Genomic DNA, 15,530 nt, shown 5'->3' on the forward strand with positions numbered 1-15,530 from the left:
ATCCCTTTCGCATCTTCCGCGGCATCTGCACACTTCATCACAGGGCATATTCTCCGAAATCAAAATATATTCAAGCATTGTGCGTTGACCGTCCATTGTCCTATAATAGGTGGCGACTGATAAAGTACTGCTTCGACTAGTGTTGAATTATTGGTATCATGATCAATGGCGATGATTTGCTGACAAAATAATTCAAAGTCCAGGTTGCTGGCGAATGCCACCAAAAAATTCCATGATGTCTAAAAAGACTCACTCAGAAGTCTGACGTATTGTCAATGACCAGGCACGTACCTTGTAATCTAGCTTCTTTCTTTTGTCTTTGAGTTTCTGTACGTTTAGTCCCAGCAAATGCCTAAACCGATCAATGAAACATGCAATTGCCCGAAAGCAGTCATCAACACTTGCCTGTTGAATCAGAAGCTTCTTTCTCTCTTGTATCTCAATGACCTAATGAAACTGTCAGAAAGACAGACCACCCGATTCAGGGAACATACTTTGGACTCGACGGTGTTTTCGGCGATAAGTTGGTAAACGTGAACTGGTCGCTTTTGTCCGATACTGCTTCAAGTCAGTTCGGTCTATGTGAGAAGACAGGTGTTGCAGCTCACCGATTGCATCTGTCAATTGCTTGACTTTCAATACCCTCCTGTTATGTGCGTCAAGTCGTTGCTATGAAGGAGAAACTGCAGAACTTGCCTGCCACCAGCTAAACACGGGGTGGCATGTCAGTTCATCGGAGCTAGCTATCACAGAGAAACGCACGGGTCCATCCTACGATACCAATTAAGTTTATAGTTGCAGCGACCAGAGCACATCACTTACAAAATGACATTGTTGGCGACAGTGAGGTTCAGACCTAATGACCCAGCTTTCAAGGAAATCAACATCACTCTGGGGATCTCGCCTCCAAAAGAGGAGCCATCGAGTCTAGCTTTCTGGCTAGTTGGTGTGCCGTATCTTGCTTTCGCTTTACCCTTATTCTTAGGCTTCGACTTTCCCTTCCCTTTCTTTGCCCTGGTAGAAAGATCCTCCTCAAAGTCGTCGTCGTCGTCGTCGTCATCTACGATCAAACTGGAATCATCGTTCTCCAAAAGGACATCATCTTCCACTAGGGTTGTGTGTGTCGACGTACGTCTTCTGCTTGACGGAATGGGGGTCTCGACGTCAACCGCCAGATCTTCTTCAGCTTCAAGTGGAATAGAGAATCTCTCAAGGGTTTCTTTCCGTCGCCTTGCTGAAAGCTGACCATCGAACCGCACATACGGAATGCTACAACGCAATTAACATTGACTTGGGAAGCGATTAGTAATGAGATCATACCCATGCTCCTCGAGGGCCTCGCCGATCTGAATGCAGTGACATGAGCATGGTTGCAACGCCTTGAGGCTTCAGGCGCACCTTATCCAGGAATGAAGTAAACTGGGAAAAAACAAGGCTCTTCTGGTCGCTAGGGATCAGTTGGAGAAGGTGGATCAACTGATCAATCTTTGCAGACGATCCGGTTCGGAGTGTGTCATGAGTTTCGTTCTCATCACGACGAACAGGCGCTTGAGTAAGTTCAGTGGGAGGTGGTGGTTCGATTAAATCACCCATTCCAATGGTACGGCGATCCTAGAGGTATGTCAGCAAACCGAATATTGCTATAGACATTGACATTGCTGTACCATAGGGCATTTCGGGTCTCTGGCTATCACTTCAGAAATGCTTGGGAAATTAAGTCAGAATACTGTTGCTGTCAAGCACTATCACAAATCCTGACCATGCAAGACAGAACGGGTGGGAACAAGCTGTGATCCTCGGATCATTTAGGACGTCGAAGCAGATAGGACACTCTACATTGTCTTCAATAGCTTGGGCAAGGAGACTCTGCAGATGGCGCCTCTGATCTTGAGTAACCGGGAGAGCGGCACGTACAGATTCTTCGTTATCCTCTGTAGCACGAAGTTGTTCCAAGTAGTTCGGAGGAAGAAGGCCTGGGTGTAGAGCCACTTGTCGTAGGCGTGTTAACATGCTAAGGATGTTTGTCGTGAACTATAAGGAGAACCCAAGTTAACGCAGTTGTCCTTGTGATCGGAGGATACGCACCATAGCAGTCATCCCACCTTGTTGGTTCATGAACTTCTGCGCCCGCTGCTGAGAGACTGACCAGATGGCATCATAGAGAGCCTATATTACATTCAGTGTGACCGATGCCACATTAGTGGAGAAAGCTCACTCGTGCTTCATCTCCCAATGGAACCGGAATGACGGTAATGTCGACCTAAGGGAGAAATTAAAACTGCTGTACGTTTTGGAGCAAACGACGGGTCGTCACTACCGGAGGTAAAGGCACAAGTGGCTTCCCCAAACTGTCTTGCATCTACGAAACCCAGGTCCGATCAGAACAGTCCGTCTGCAATTTGCAATACCTTACCTCTTTCGTGCGACGAATACAGGCGTGACTCATCAGAGCCTGCAACCAGTAATCAGTAGGATTCGACATAGTAGTGATGCGTAGATGATTCACTCGCAGCAGTTCTGCACCGGAGGGATCTCCATCCTTCAAAGGACGTAGGAGCAGACGCTTATAAAAGTCCTCGTTGTCGAGCGGACGACAAATCTGAAGGAAAGTCAAGATGGACCCAAGATCCTGCAAGTATTTGTGGTTTAGTCATTCTTTTCACCATGTCTCCGGAAAACACACCCTTGGAGAATTAATCTGAAAACACAGGATTGTAAATGAAGCATCTGTGATCAAACAATCATGCACTCACGATGGGGGTGCCAGATAACGCCCACCTGCGTTGCGCCGTGAGTTTGCAAACAGCTTTGGCCATCTTGGTCTTCGGGTTACGAATTGTGTGTCCTTCGTCAAGAATGACTCGCTAATGAGACAACAGGTAGGTTACACCTTGCGTTCATGTCATCCTTCACTCACCTTCCACTTCACCTCGAACAGCGCCCTCTCAACCTTCTTTTTCTTCTTAGATGGTCCATCGCCAGCCGTGGACGCAGAAACGTCAGCTTCTCCAGTGACCGTCTGGTACGTTGTGATGACGACATCATACTGCGAGAGTTGTTTGGGTGTCATGTCGCGTGTTGCGCCATAGTAGGTATATGTCGACATTGCACCCCTGACACAATGTTCTTCAATTTGTTTCTCCCAGTTAGATATGACCGAAAGTGGAACAACTGGTAACCTTCAGCAACAGAAACACCTTCGGATGAGAAAGTTACCAATGAGTGTGCTCTTCGAATGACCAGTGGGAACGTCCTTCTTTGTTGCAAGAATAAGAGCCAGCATGGTAAGCGTTTTCCCCTGCATGCAAGCTCAGTGTCACCTCCAGGTGCTTGAGAATACACTAACCAGCCCCATGCTATCTGCAAGGATCGCACCGCGGCCAAGCAGAGGAGGTGATGTTATCTCTTGAGGAGTTTTCGTTGCGACTACTCACAGGTGAGCAAAGTACAGCAAGTAATGTCATATACTCAACTATTGAAGTAATAGGGCTGATATGCTTGAATGAAAGACTGAAAGTTTAGGAAAAGCAAAAATAACTCACCTTCGAGCCAGCTTTTTTGTACTGCCAAAACTGAACTGGCTTGTCGGACTCCTTAGTGGGCAAAGACGGGTATTCATGGTCGATGCACCACTGCAGGGCTTGGCTCTACACGCGAGAATCAAGTAAATGAAAACTACATTAGCGACATCACCCACCTGGTGCTTGAGTAAATCAACAACCAAGTCACCGCTGGCAACGCCAGGGGGGTTGGGATGTATCGGAAGATTGAGAATATCGTCGACAGAACATAAATCATCTAGAAGAGAGGCACGTCTTCCCTCATCGTCTACTTTCTCTAGACCGCTCAACTTCTGCTTGAGCTCAGCTGCTTTTTGCTGCTTTCTCACGGCCTCTTGCTGCTTTCTAATAGCCTCTTGCTGGGCCTTCGATTGCGTTGCTGTGTTTCCGTGCCTTTGGCTTGACGTCGGCTGAGATGTGTAGGATGAGCTTGCCACTGCAGCTGCAGCTGCAGTAAATGGTACTTGTCCAGCCGCGCCTCCAGCTCCGCGAGGTGGAAACCCGCGCTGACGAGGAGTAGCCCAAATTAACTGAGGTTCTAGCTGGTCCCTCTTGTCAGACGGACCATAAATCTTCAGTGTCCTGTGAAAAGTGAATACTGTTTCGGTACTTTTATGTAACAATTTCTTACATCGAGAGTGAGTAGCTAAATCCAGACACTGGGCATTTGATTGTTTCAGGGAATCTTGCCTGTATTGTATATGTAGCAGACTTACAGTTTCCTTCGTGCATCACACCTTCGATGGTAATCATGCCGCGATCCAACAAAGGGGCGAGCTTCGCAGCCGTCTGCTTCGGTACATGCCCGACCTTAGTACCCCCAATATTCTGGACCTCAATAGCATTCCTGGAGTAGCGTTAGCCTTCAGCTCGATATCAATACGTGACTACAAATACCTGTCGTATTTGTTTTGCGGCTCTCTGACCAGCCTGACTTCCTCCCCAGGACCAACGAGGCCTTGGAACGTCACGGTAATGCATACACATGTGAAGAAAATCTGCGGAAAGACTCACCCTTGTAGTATTGTACACCGACAATACTGGAACTCAACGTGCAATACAAGACATCTACATGGTCGGACTCGATGATGGTGACTTCATCGTCCTCATCCTCATCGTATCTAACAGTGGACCGTATAGCCGGCTTTACAGAGCTCAGCTGAGAGTTTGCTGGCGCTGGCTGCTCAAACGTAGCTTTGCGCTTTTTCTGACCTGGAGCAGGCGCTTGGGAGGTGCAAGGTGCAACATGAGCCGCAGTGCGGATAGTTGCCTTGGCAGTCAAGGGGACATCCGATAGATCTACTCTTTGGTTTGCCATCGCTCGCCGGACCTTCGCTTGATCCTCCGGACTGAAAACGTTAATACGCGCTCAACGTGCACGCCGTGGAGGACCTCTTACCGAATGTTACCAAAGCCGATTATTGTGCTTTGGTCCACTACTGCAAGGCTTCTCAAGATATCTGGAGTGACACATCCCCTGTGAATTGTTATAGTCAGCATAGCAATCGGCAACACACCTGGGCCCGGTGGCTATAATAGAAGCAACACTTACCAGTGACGCCAGGCAACTGTTTCACCATATTCTCCTGGAACAAGTTGCCCATATCTCAAACTTCCGACCGAAATTGGTGCGCCATTGCAAGGAGCGGGGCCCTTGCAGACTGACCGGGGGCTTCTACTATACTAAGCTCCTATAAGTCGCATTATCAGTACGATGGACAATACCGATGCTTACATCGATAGAATGCTTCGGCGGCACCATTGCTAGTGACCACGTAGGTGCCTTCTAGACTCGTTGTAATGGCTTCTAATTTCTCGGTCACGTCGCACAAAGAAACGCGGTCTGTTTGCGTGGCTTTGGTGTCATCGCGGCGACGCGACGCGCCACGGATTACGTGATACGCGCCTCTTGTCTCACCCGAGTACATACTAACGGAAACCCCAAGGAAATGGTTCAATTCGATCCAAACGTGCGCATGGGCAGTCCAAGCAGTCTTCCATACGATCCAGACCAGGATGCTGCTGAAAAACGCGACATCCGGAAGAAATATCGTGCTCTTGAAAAGAGGACAGGAGGTCCGTGACGGGCGCTACTCCGAGTGAGCTAGAAGCTTATTGTCATGGTCTTTCTGCACCAGAACAACTTCGCCCACAAGACATAAGGGCTGATGAACTCGTGGAACAAGTCGAAGAAGCTGATGAACTGTTTCAAAAGGGTGTGTCTTCTTTCAGTTTCCCCCCGGTCCATGTAATACAAGACACTTTCAGTGAAAAATCCAACCGAGGCTACCCTTGACTCCACTGTGCTTCGAAATGTATCAAGTATAAGTGCGCAGAAGGCCCGAGCAATGAAACTCGGCTCTGCCGCCTTCGACATTGATGACTTCGTCTCCAAACTTGCTATATTTATGGGCGGCAGGCACGAGCTTGCAGACGATGCTTCTGAATTAGATGACATCGGTGACTCCGTAATGGACTGGGAGAAAGTTGGTCGGAGGGCACTGGCAAAGAGCAGGAGGGTCCCAGTGATGGGATTCATGTTGGTTATTTCCCAAAATTCAGATTTCGCACTCAGCCCTCTGCAGGCTCGGACCTCTTTCAGTAGAACAAAAGAAACGAGCCCCGGCCAAACGCGCCAAGCTTGAGAAGAGCAAAGAAGAAGAACGCAGACCTCAGGAGATTAAAGAAGAAGATATTCAGCGTTCAGAGAACGAAACCACGAAGAATGTAATCAAGGTAGGTTTAAAGGAGCCTCCCTCAGCGCATCGCATAATATCTTCCCGTAGATCAAAGACATCCTTGAAGAGTCTGGTTCTGTGAACCTCTTCCGCTTTGTGGTCAATCCCAACGATTTCGCACAATCGGTTGAAAACATATTTTACCTCTCGTTCCTCATTCGAGATGGGCTTTGTGCCCTAGAAATCGACGATCACGGAGAACCAATCATATGTGAGCATCCCTTTGAGTTCATCGACTGCACACTCAATATTTGCAGTCTTGTGCGAAGCGCCTAGTGCACAAGACCGCGCGGACGGGGTAACGTGCCACCAAATAGTTATGGAGTTTGACATGGCTACATGGAAGGTAAAATACCTCAAGTTTGTGTTGTTCACCCTAATTTTATGTGGCAAACAGCGTGCTATAGAAGTTTTCAACATCACTGAGTCTATGATACCTCAGAGACCGGCAGCTAAGACGAGATTGGGAGGCAAGTGGTATGGATGAGATCTGAACAAGCTTCCGCTAGAGTAGATATTGTTACACGTATAATCTTGCACCGTCGTGTAAAATTGTGGTTGTCGCAAGTAAACCATCATGAGATCCATTGCAAAAAGTAGGTATATTGTCATTGTGATAATGCTACATGATATCCTAATGAGTCTAGCTAAGCGCTTGAGTGTAGGATGCAGATCTGCCGTTATACATTTCCAATTAACTGTAAATAATAAATGGAGTGAATAATGAATAAACGAATTGTCCAGAGCCCGAGTGGTGATACAACGACGTCTAGCACCGCGTACGAGGCTTGAAGGGGAATTTCTTTTTCCCAGCGGTGTTGTAGATGCCATAACCAGGCTCCTGGTTGTCGCTGTAGATATGAGCGAACCAACCGATACCACCCTGAGGACCCTTTTTGAGATCTTCGCAATGACTATCGAGCATAGAAAAGTAGCCCTGCATGAAGTTCGTCAGACAAGCCAAGACGTTAAATTTCATGATACAACTGACCTCCTCATTAGTCACCGAGGCCTGAGCAAGATCGCTGTTTGGCTGAACGCTGGGTGAAGTGACGGATGGCCAGCCATTCTGGGAAGTAGGGCGCCTTAGCAAGAAAAAAAACCACCCGACCATGACAGACACACCTCGTCAAAGTACATCTTCTTCCCATCGCCGTGTTGGATAAACCAGTTCGTGTCATTCACAACGAGTGGCCATGCAGCAGAACCACAAGTTGCATTGGTCGAGAAAAAAGGGAGCATGTGGATGTTGATAAAGTCAATGGCATCGAGCACATCTTGGGCGCCGCCACGCTCCTGGTATCCATATGCGAGTTCGCTGACAGTAACAGGGATGCCGACCCCAATGAGCTCGGATTTCAAAGACTCGACCTGAGATGCAAGCTCCGAATGCGGCAAGACGTTATCAAACAGAGGCTCAGAACCAAATTGGACGCCTCGAGTGACGAACTTGGCCTTGGGGTTGCTAGTGAGCGAAGAAACCAGCGAGTCACGGCGAGTCATCCACTGATCGGTTCCATCGAATCCAAACTATGTGCCACAAAAACTGTCAACAATCACAACCACCATTTCGATTTGAAAGATCTTACCCAAATCAAGGCATGAACGCCTAGACCTACCTCCCATGCAGCTTCAACGATATCATCACTGAGAGAAACCCCAGTCAGCTCGAGAACAATTAAAAATAAGAATGCAGTACTAGAAACCGTCTCTATCGCAAGCGCCGTAAAGTCGGACGTATCTCGATCCAAAGGTGTGCTTGATGTCAGCAAATTCCTTGTTGAGCTGGCTCGTGGATTGGCCTGAAGTTACATCAGCTCATGGATTTCAGGAGAAATGATGGTCGCACAAGCAGTGACTTCATAACTAAATCCAAGGAACGCATACTCAGTATCCGCGGAACACCACCAACCGTCGGTCGAGCTGGGAACACTAGACGGCATGATGAAATCCGCAGACGGGAAACACGATGAGGAGCTGCTGTTGGTGATGGTGGCGAGAGGTGCACTGCCCGCAGTAATGATGCCAGACAAGGGGTCGACAGTGGAGTTGCTACCAGACCCACTGGTGTGTGAATGGCAGCCTCGAGGAATGTGGCGTGCAGAAACTAGATCCAGAGACAGAAAGAACAGAAAACCAAGTGCACATATAGTGTGTGTCATATTGTAAAGAGTGTTGTTTGAATGTATGGTTGAACGTTCGACACTGAACCTTGGAGAGCTGCGAGCTCGAGGGTATATAGAACTGCAGGAAGTTGGCTGGAAGCGTGCAAGTTCATCATTGTGCTGGCTTTACTTATAGGCGCAACAGGATAATAAGCCACACAAAAGAAGCTCACAACCACGGTGGCACAGTAACCCATGAGTGGCGGACGCAATTAGCAAAGCGCTTAATTACAAGCGCATGATAAGATTACCAGATCATGCGCTATCAACAACAAACGCCAAGGACTAGTAATAACAATAATCAATATTATTGGGGAACTTGGAATCTGGCCAGCACCAGCCAGCACCCACCTTGCTTCTCGATAATTACCTACTGATTCATCGAGTAGGCGAATTGATTCGGTCGTGGCAGAGCTCTGATTCAGATATTCACGCTCGATCGATTCGCCTGCCGTCTAACGCAATCGTCAATCGACCGATGAGATCCCCCGGGCCACAGATCAGTGCTGCAGTACCTGATTCCACTGCGTCTGAAGCTGATTGTCCACAGCTCGTTATTGTACAACGTAAGCTGATCGCTGCGAGTACAGGCACTTGGTAATCGATTGCAACGAGCAAAAGACACGTGTATAAAATCATTCTAAAGTAGATCAATTCAATCGTCCATATGCAGTTCGTTAGAGAAACTGTCACATCCCATATCAAGATGATGGTACATTAGACGCGTCAAGACCCAGAGGAAGCATAGTATCATCTAGCAACGCCGCTTTCTCCCAAGACGAAGTACGCAGCTGTTTCAGAAAGGCAGTCAGTGAGCAACATTGACAAAGCACATAGAAGGACACCAACATGCTCAATCGCCTCTGTAGTTGAAAGAATGTTCATGTGATCGGGGACAAAGCCCCCGTTCTAGTGCAATTGATCAGCGCAGGCCAAATACTCGAAGGGATAAAATAGCACCACTTGGGACTCGTCAAGATCACGGAAGGCATGCCGCATGTCCAAAGGAAGTTGTGTGGGTATCACAAGTACATGAACAGTCGGAGAAAAAGGTTTAGAAATTGCCACTCTCTTTGCCATGTCCTAACATAGATGATAGTGTGGGATATTTGTTCATAGAAGGGACACGGTGCTCACCATAACGGTTTGAATCGCTAGATAAATATCAGAACGTTTGGAACGTGCATGCTTTCCAACAAGGACGAAGAATTCCAAAGAGCAGTCGATGATGTACACTGATTGCTGACGTATAGTCTCTGCCGAGATCAATGGAACAGCACGAATCTATATTCATGTCAAGTACAAGCGCCAACCGGATATCATCGAACGGCATACCGGTTCGCCTTCAACCGAGGCATCCACGGTCCAGCATTGGGGGTCACTGGGAGCAGAGGCGTTTCTGAATCTCCAATAGTCTGCTTTGGCGTAATCCCCAGAGTCGCCGAGGACCATCCAGAACATCTCGTCATCTATATCATTATCACCTTCTCGAAGTTCTGTGATAGAAGTCCCTTTCACAGCGGACGCCCGCGCGTAATCTCGAGCAGCGTTACGTTCCTTCGTAGTTGACCCGCAACCATGCCAAACATAGATCTGGTCAAGGACAGTGACACAATAACTATAACCCGAGCACAGGTTTCGTATGTTCTGTAATCAGGAGTTCAAGGTCGACCTAGGTCTGTTCACGGGAGAAAAGCAGCATACCAAATCCACCTCGTCAATAAAGATTTGTTCCCCACTCGAGCGCACCACGTGCATTGCTGTATTTTCAGAGGACCAATGTGCGCGAGTGCCCTAGAGAATGGGTATCAACGTAAAGGCAATAGAATGCATAATAACAACATCGTGGAATATGCACCGACCTGCCGGATCGCAAGCTTTCCTCCCAAAACATGAACAAATTCTGGAGGCTCTCGTCGTTGGAACACCGTTTCCTGTAAATCATTCCTGTGTTCAACATCTAATTTCTCTCTTAAAAACAGATACTCACCAGAGTTGATCCATACCGTCTTGCAAGCTCATCTGCCTTCTTCTCCTCTCTTTCACCGAACCGGCATTGTTTCCCATGCCAGCACCAAACCTTCGTGGAAACAAGCCCACTGTCACGGACCTTGACACGGTGCACAACCGCCACGACCTCAGTGTCGTATAAAATATGAGTATCGCGGAGAATGGGAATTGCAGTGCCGTTATTGATGGATAAAATCTCAACAGAAATGGTGTGAATCTTTAGGTCAGTGCTAAACATCGGAGGAACGGATTTCAATAGAACTTCCACGTCGACCTTCGGCAGGGGCTCGTTCGCGGGGTCTGTCAGAGGACTCAAATCAGTAATAAATTGACACCAAACAACGTAGCTCAACTCACCGATATGCGCAACATCGAAAGCTAGAGATGAACTTGACGCAGTACGGTGGATAGTCGGCTTTACTTCCAAACTACTTTGGGGGCTTTCGCTGACGAGTTTAGAGTCCAGCAACGCCTCCCCAGATGATTTTGTCAATGTTCCGGCTGGAGACGATACAGGGGTCCTCTCCTCCTTCAGCGGCGGCATCATGAAAGAGGAGTATTTCTCGATGCTCGACTTCCTCTTTTCAGCCTGAGAACTCAGAGGTGGAATCCTAGGAGGAGGCGTACTCAGCGCGCAATCATTTCCCTGCTGCGCCACGCTTAGGGCTTGCGCAACGTCCATGACGGTGGCACGATTTCCCGTGCTAGGAATGCGACCAAGTTTTGTTGGTGAAGGCGAGACCGCACGTTCCTCTCCAAGAGGAGGTTTCCCATTCACTTTCTCAGTAGTTTCTGGCGCAGCCGCTAGGCCTGGCAGTGCCCGCCTGCCCACCATACCCTGCGGGTTCTGACTCGGGGGAGGCTTGCTTGCAACAGAATTTGGGGATGAAATAGGCTTTACACCAATCAATGTCGGTTCCGTCCAGCGGTCTGTGACGCGACCAGTGGTGTTGGGTGGTGTAGTCGTTAGCGGAAGCCGTGGCTGAGGTTCCGATTGGGATCGGGTCATTGGCCGAAGAGGGGAAAGCGATCGAGTGCTTGTTGCGGATGCGATTGATTCTGGCACAATCGGTTGTGGTGAGGTGCCTTTCACATCGGAAGTATATTCTTCAGGAGAGGCAACATGTGCAGAACCACCAGTTTTGCGAGGTTTCTTCGCTCTATCCTTGGTTGGCTGGTAATTCAAAAGCCGGTAAACAGGTAAAAATTAAACCACGGCAAAAAGAGTGTGCATTGTTCATTAAAATGCATCACATACACCATTAAACGAGACCAAGATATCAAGAAATGTGGAAGAAAAAACAAACAAAAAAACAAATTCCATCAACCATCGACGCTCTCAGCATTACCGGAAAGCACGCACATGACTCAATGGCTTGTTAGGAGACGAAGGTACACGTGTCCTCGCCTCACTTGCATCCGCTTTCACCCCGAGCTCATCAACATTGCGAACGACTGGATCATCACCAGTCTTAGTCGGTTTGATGTATGAAAGCATGGTGGAGGAGGACCCCAAATTATGGTCCCCGCTTTCAGGAAGAGCACTGCTCCTCCCGGAGGGCGTTTTCGGGAAGGTAGGATTGGACACGGTACTCCTCAAGGGAAATTCTACGTTGTGGATTTTCACTTCTAGTTGTTTGGCGTCTGTCGTCCTTCCGCGGTTTGCCAGGAGTGGGGAATGCGGGGGTGGCGATGGTGTACCAGCGTTGTTCATTGCAGGCTGCCAACGGTCTAGGACGCTTGCTCTTCTGGCATTCTTTTCTCGCGCTTCACTGGCGGCTTGAGCTGGGGATCCAGATGCGCTCCTCGCAGCTCCTGCTCCTGCTTCAAGGCGCCCGCTGGCTTGCACAACGCTCTGCACGAAGCCACGACCCTGCAACCGGCTGATACTTGGCGTTGGATCCTTGGTAGATGAAGTGAGAGGCGGACGCAGAAAGGCAGGGGAGACCCCACGCTGTGGCTGTGGAGAGTATGTCTGCCGCGCAGGGGACGTTGGAGTTACAGATGGGATAGAAACAGGCTGTTGTTTGGGTGTCCACGAAGGCTGAGAGGAGTTGGAACGAGTATGCATTGGGCTCTTGGTTCCAATAGAATCTGCAACAGGCGTCTTTGCACGATTGGGCTCAGGGGGGTTGGGGGTCTTTGCCCGAGTATGTTCAGGATTAGGCGTCTTGGCGTAAGCGGATTCTTGCACCACCTTAGCACGGACGGATTCAGGATTGGGGGTCTTCACACGAGTTTCGGCAACAGGTGTCTTGGGGCGTGTCTCCGCAGTGATGGGGGTTTTCGGCCGAGATCCGACGAGAGGACTGGTTGGGACCACAGCAGCTTTGGCTCCATAATTCTGAGACAGAGGATAAGAAGGCGAACGTGGCGTGTCTACTTTCAGCTGTGCTGAAACATTGCCTACGGGAGTGCTTATCCTGCGCTCCCGGATGCCTAGCCCTACAAGTCCCGGGTTCAGAGACTGTGGCTGGCTTTCAAGCTTCTCTACATATCGACGGGCGACCGAGGAAGTGCTGGTAGTACGTGATCTCACGAGATCTGGTGTGATAGCGGGAGCTGCACGAGCGGGTGTGCCAGCTGAAGGTGGGAATGTGTCAGCTGCAGGAGGTTGTGCACCTCCTTTGACCATTCCCGGCATAGCAATTCCATTTCTTCCGAATATTGGATGTACAGGACCGTGATCCTTACGCCCGTCATGTACAACAGTGGCATCCTGTTGTGCCTCGTGGCGCTTCAATCTAGGGCCAGCGGCAGTCGACCCACCCATAAATGCTGCCAATGACATGGGGGCTCTAGGAGGCGCGGTGTTGGATGGTACTGCTGGTTTATGTGAAGGTATAGCTCGAGGTGGCTTCTCCGAGGCAGGTGCAGTAGCGTTGCCCGCAGACGGATCATTTGGCGGAGTGGAAATAGACGATGACTCCTGTAACTTGCCTATGCAATCATCGACAAGTTAGAGAATATGGAAGTGTCCACGCCAAGAGATACCGACCCAGATCAATGCCATGCATGCCGATGCCAAAATCACCACTCATGCCTGATGTACTCCGTCTCATCCTCGCAAGTCGTGCCCGCACAATTTCTTCCTCGAGACGACGCTGTTCTGCCTCATCGTCCGCATCTACCTGGCGTTGCATTGCCTTGATCCTGCTCGTCCATTCTGCGAGGCCATTGTCAGCTGTATTAGAGGTGGAATAGACAGGTGCAGGCGGAAGGTCAAAGCGCGGCGACCGAGGTGTGGTTGCCTGCATCGTGGATATTCACAAAGACTATATGTCAGTCAGATAAAATACTCGTTGGCTCGGTGAGCAAGGCCTTGGATCGCAGCGTATGGGAACAACCCTCCGAACCCTTGAGGCCTTGAGGACGCTGACGTAATTCCCCATTCCGCTGTTTATCAATTATGTAAAATCGTCCGAATCGTTAATCAAAGGTCGTTTTCGTCGTTTCTCACTGCAATTGCGAGAGATCGGTGTCATATTGACGGTGTACTCTACGAGTACAAACGATCATATAATGTCCATAGTTGCGAGGTGGCAGATAATCTACCAAGTCGCTAAGAAGTCCAAAGTTTTAACTTTAATGTCCTTTATGAAACGGTTATGGCTTAAGCTAGGATCGCAAAGGCGGCTGAAACGGCCGCAACAGCAGCAACACCCATGTTGAGACTACCAAAAGAGAGCGCAATAGCACCACTGCTGCTGGTCGTTGATGAGGAATTGGTTGCGCTCTCCTGGATACCAGAAGGCATCTGACCATCTGCCAAAGGATGTGAGCACCTTGACGAAATACAATAGCGCAAAAAAATACCTGTGTAGTTGGCACCGCATTCAGATGAAACTGCACTTTGAGCAGTGCTAGCAATTGCAGGGAGACCCTGACTAAGAACAGTATAGGCCGCCTTACTGCAGTTATTGCAGACGGCACTCGAGGTAATTCCAGTGCTCTGGCCAGACACTAATTTGGTGACAAGTGCCACTATGTTGTTGAGTGAAAGAGTCGTCGTGGCAGACTGGATGTTCGTCAGCAGCTCAGGGACACAAAGAGTGCTCATCGCAGTGCTATAAAATTCATTAGACATGGGGGCAAAAATAAATGATAGTTGCCAAACTAACTCCTTCAGACACACAAGCTGTCGAACAGTAGGGTAAGCAGCCTGAATGGATGTGACAATGGCAGTAGGATTGCTTGTAGTTATTCCAAGACTCGAGAGTTCAGTGGAACATCCGGAGATGACCTCTGTTATGACAGTTTGGAGGGTCGAGTTAGTGCAGGCGGTTTGAGAGCACAAGCCAGATAGCCAGGTGTTAACACCAGGAATAATCGAACTTGAGCTTGAGTTCGTGATGGCGAGCGAGATAAGCCCTGATGGATTCGAACATGCAGCACTGGATGAGGCTGAAACGTTAAGTAGAGCACTCTGGCATTGGGAAGAGATTCCTCTGAAAATAAAATATATCAGCCCCAATCTTTCCCCTACAAATTTCGGTGTGACGCACGATGAGGCAACGGCGAAACCAGCGCCAGCTAGAAGAACAGCGAAGTTGAAGAACATGATAAATTTAATGGTTTTCAAGTTAAAGGACTAAGTTAGGGAATGAAAGAAGAATAGTGTTAAGATTAGAGGGACAAGTTAAAAGGTGTGAGAGCCTGCTGCGCAGATGCCTGAGGACCCATCTGTGCTTTATATTGTCCACAGACTGTGGAGCGACGAACTTTCACAATGTTTTTTCGGGTGCAATAAAACCTGTGCAGCTGAGCCGGCGCTGGGCGACCGTTGTTGTCTTCTGCGATTGTGGTTGACTCTCGTCCGTGAGTATGTCGGGACTCTTTTACATTCAGCGCTGCAGCAGTTACTACTGTCTTTCTCCTGTAAAGAAGGGACGACTGTGTGCAGCTGTCTCCAATCTATTAGGTCTGCCCAGGGTGACTATTTTTTGCGTCGGCAACATGTGCAGTCCTATATAAATAGGCAGAACACAGGACACTTACAGCGGTGTTGTGTCAAGTGCCACATCTGTTGGCATGACGGTTTTTGATTTCATGTTTGG

General features: G+C 48.8%; 5 protein-coding genes across 5 annotated transcripts; 1 reads left to right on the plus strand and 4 right to left on the minus strand.

The window, feature by feature from the left end:
- Positions 1-2: 2 nt before the first annotated feature.
- On the minus strand, positions 3-5,399 carry DEU56DRAFT_822672 (SNF2 family N-terminal domain-containing protein). Its single transcript, XM_041354160.1, has 32 exons — positions 5,296-5,399; positions 5,113-5,243; positions 4,960-5,037; positions 4,575-4,909; positions 4,458-4,518; positions 4,277-4,407; positions 4,192-4,219; positions 3,698-4,142; positions 3,543-3,647; positions 3,474-3,489; positions 3,347-3,426; positions 3,217-3,298; positions 2,918-3,171; positions 2,754-2,864; positions 2,684-2,698; positions 2,507-2,629; positions 2,414-2,452; positions 2,318-2,359; positions 2,216-2,260; positions 2,086-2,166; positions 1,760-2,031; positions 1,665-1,704; positions 1,399-1,611; positions 1,321-1,346; positions 823-1,269; positions 763-771; positions 697-706; positions 609-646; positions 495-558; positions 406-447; positions 292-352; positions 3-239 (listed from the first exon to the last, which is right to left on the minus strand). Exons 1-32 carry the CDS (start codon positions 5,320-5,322, stop codon positions 193-195), a joined length of 3,498 nt encoding a protein of 1,165 aa, XP_041204963.1. The 5' UTR covers positions 5,323-5,399; the 3' UTR covers positions 3-192.
- A 65-nt stretch (positions 5,400-5,464) lies between these two features.
- On the plus strand, positions 5,465-6,893 carry DEU56DRAFT_822680 (Nse4 C-terminal-domain-containing protein). Its single transcript, XM_041354161.1, has 7 exons — positions 5,465-5,636; positions 5,699-5,776; positions 5,829-6,099; positions 6,146-6,296; positions 6,347-6,509; positions 6,556-6,644; positions 6,696-6,893. The coding sequence occupies exons 1-7, from the start codon at positions 5,510-5,512 to the stop codon at positions 6,783-6,785; spliced, it is 969 nt and encodes a 322-aa protein (XP_041204964.1). The 5' UTR covers positions 5,465-5,509; the 3' UTR covers positions 6,786-6,893.
- Positions 6,894-8,667, minus strand: DEU56DRAFT_822682 (glycoside hydrolase superfamily). The gene is made up of 6 exons (XM_041354162.1): positions 8,148-8,667; positions 7,998-8,100; positions 7,888-7,945; positions 7,424-7,828; positions 7,290-7,367; positions 6,894-7,235 (listed from the first exon to the last, which is right to left on the minus strand). Exons 1-6 carry the CDS (start codon positions 8,458-8,460, stop codon positions 7,068-7,070), a joined length of 1,125 nt encoding a protein of 374 aa, XP_041204965.1. The 5' UTR covers positions 8,461-8,667; the 3' UTR covers positions 6,894-7,067.
- Positions 8,668-9,114: 447 nt separating this feature from the next.
- Positions 9,115-13,509, minus strand: DEU56DRAFT_543361 (uncharacterized protein). Its single transcript, XM_041346726.1, has 10 exons — positions 11,837-13,509; positions 10,831-11,647; positions 10,454-10,773; positions 10,326-10,397; positions 10,168-10,257; positions 9,799-10,110; positions 9,601-9,747; positions 9,424-9,546; positions 9,313-9,372; positions 9,115-9,254 (listed from the first exon to the last, which is right to left on the minus strand). The coding sequence occupies exons 1-10, from the start codon at positions 13,262-13,264 to the stop codon at positions 9,165-9,167; spliced, it is 3,459 nt and encodes a 1,152-aa protein (XP_041204966.1). The 5' UTR covers positions 13,265-13,509; the 3' UTR covers positions 9,115-9,164.
- A 553-nt stretch (positions 13,510-14,062) lies between these two features.
- Positions 14,063-15,298, minus strand: DEU56DRAFT_543433 (uncharacterized protein). Its single transcript, XM_041346727.1, has 4 exons — positions 14,979-15,298; positions 14,595-14,921; positions 14,290-14,540; positions 14,063-14,238 (listed from the first exon to the last, which is right to left on the minus strand). Exons 1-4 carry the CDS (start codon positions 15,032-15,034, stop codon positions 14,087-14,089), a joined length of 786 nt encoding a protein of 261 aa, XP_041204967.1. The 5' UTR covers positions 15,035-15,298; the 3' UTR covers positions 14,063-14,086.
- Positions 15,299-15,530: the final 232 nt, after the last annotated feature.

This window comes from Suillus clintonianus (genome assembly GCF_016758775.1).
Source record: "Suillus clintonianus strain FC179 chromosome Unknown DEU56scaffold_79, whole genome shotgun sequence".
Classification (NCBI taxonomy): Eukaryota; Fungi; Basidiomycota; class Agaricomycetes; order Boletales; family Suillaceae; genus Suillus; species Suillus clintonianus.

Bases quoted from the DNA above. Each gene is read 5' to 3' on its own strand.
- DEU56DRAFT_543433 (XM_041346727.1), bottom strand. From the start codon at position 15,034: ATGTTCTTCAACTTCGCTGTTCTTCTAGCTGGCGCTGGTTTCGCCGTT. The intron at 14,922-14,978 runs GTGCGTCACACC...TTTTATTTTCAG, and splicing joins GGTTTCGCCGTTGCCTCATC to AGGAATCTCTTCCCAATGCC. The intron at 14,239-14,289 runs GTATTTTTTTGC...ATCCTTTGGCAG, and splicing joins ATGCGGTGCCAACTACACAG to ATGGTCAGATGCCTTCTGGT.
- DEU56DRAFT_543361 (XM_041346726.1), bottom strand. From the start codon at position 13,264: ATGTCATTGGCAGCATTTATGGGTGGGTCGACTGCCGCTGGCCCTAGA. The intron at 10,774-10,830 runs GTGAGTTGAGCT...GTCCTCTGACAG, and splicing joins TTTCGATGTTGCGCATATCG to ACCCCGCGAACGAGCCCCTG. The intron at 10,111-10,167 runs GTATGCTGCTTT...TCCTGATTACAG, and splicing joins TTATTGACGAGGTGGATTTG to AACATACGAAACCTGTGCTC.
- DEU56DRAFT_822680 (XM_041354161.1), top strand. From the start codon at position 5,510: ATGGTTCAATTCGATCCAAACGTGCGCATGGGCAGTCCAAGCAGTCTT. The intron at 6,510-6,555 runs GTGAGCATCCCT...CAATATTTGCAG, and splicing joins TCACGGAGAACCAATCATAT to TCTTGTGCGAAGCGCCTAGT. The intron at 6,645-6,695 runs GTAAAATACCTC...TGTGGCAAACAG, and splicing joins TTGACATGGCTACATGGAAG to CGTGCTATAGAAGTTTTCAA.
- DEU56DRAFT_822682 (XM_041354162.1), bottom strand. From the start codon at position 8,460: ATGACACACACTATATGTGCACTTGGTTTTCTGTTCTTTCTGTCTCTG. The intron at 8,101-8,147 runs GTGCGACCATCA...ATGTAACTTCAG, and splicing joins TAGTTATGAAGTCACTGCTT to GCCAATCCACGAGCCAGCTC. The intron at 7,368-7,423 runs GTGTGTCTGTCA...CCTACTTCCCAG, and splicing joins AGAAGATGTACTTTGACGAG to AATGGCTGGCCATCCGTCAC.
- DEU56DRAFT_822672 (XM_041354160.1), bottom strand. From the start codon at position 5,322: ATGGTGCCGCCGAAGCATTCTATCGAT. The intron at 4,519-4,574 runs GTGAGTCTTTCC...TGACGTTCCAAG, and splicing joins CGGTGTACAATACTACAAGG to GCCTCGTTGGTCCTGGGGAG. The intron at 2,261-2,317 runs GTAGTGACGACC...TTTCTCCCTTAG, and splicing joins CACTTGTGCCTTTACCTCCG to GTCGACATTACCGTCATTCC.